Raw genomic sequence first — 307 nt, 5'->3', positions numbered from 1 at the left:
CCGCCGCCGCCGCCTTCCCGTGCCAAACGCGCCAGCCCCGGTGTCCTTTTGTTTCTGGGGTCTGAAGGGAGGGCGGCGGGGCTGAGGGGAACCCCCACCTGCATTTATTTGCACTGAGCGTCCCGGTCGCACAGCTGAATGGCCTCCAGGCTGAGGTTTTTGATCACCTCCTCACAGGGGCTGGTGGGGCTGTTGAGGGCATGATCCAGGCGCGGCACCTCCATTTTCCTAAGCCCCTTCTCAAGCCACCTGCCTCGCAGCCAGGCTCTCTCCGCGGACCGGGTGGCAGCAAAGGGCGGGAAAGGGA

General features: G+C 65.1%; 1 protein-coding gene across 2 annotated transcripts in view; it reads right to left on the bottom strand.

The window, feature by feature from the left end:
- Positions 1-307, bottom strand: part of PHYHIPL (phytanoyl-CoA 2-hydroxylase interacting protein like) — a 34,881-nt gene that overhangs the window by 34,237 nt on the left and 337 nt on the right. The window contains exon 1 of one of the 2 annotated variants that reach the window (XM_006775811.2): positions 119-301. The exons of the other annotated variant lie outside the window; for it this stretch is intronic. Within the exon in view, the coding sequence (XP_006775874.1) occupies positions 119-224 (106 nt within the window). The 5' untranslated portion in view covers positions 225-301. Of the gene's footprint in view, positions 1-118; positions 302-307 lie in introns of those variants that run through there. 2 annotated transcript variants of the gene reach the window in all.

This window comes from Myotis davidii, unplaced genomic scaffold (genome assembly GCF_000327345.1).
Source record: "Myotis davidii unplaced genomic scaffold, ASM32734v1 scaffold1187, whole genome shotgun sequence".
Taxonomy (NCBI): Eukaryota; Metazoa; Chordata; class Mammalia; order Chiroptera; family Vespertilionidae; genus Myotis; species Myotis davidii.
Note: the sequence above shows the minus strand (reverse complement) of the source record. Positions and strands in the feature narration are given on the sequence as shown.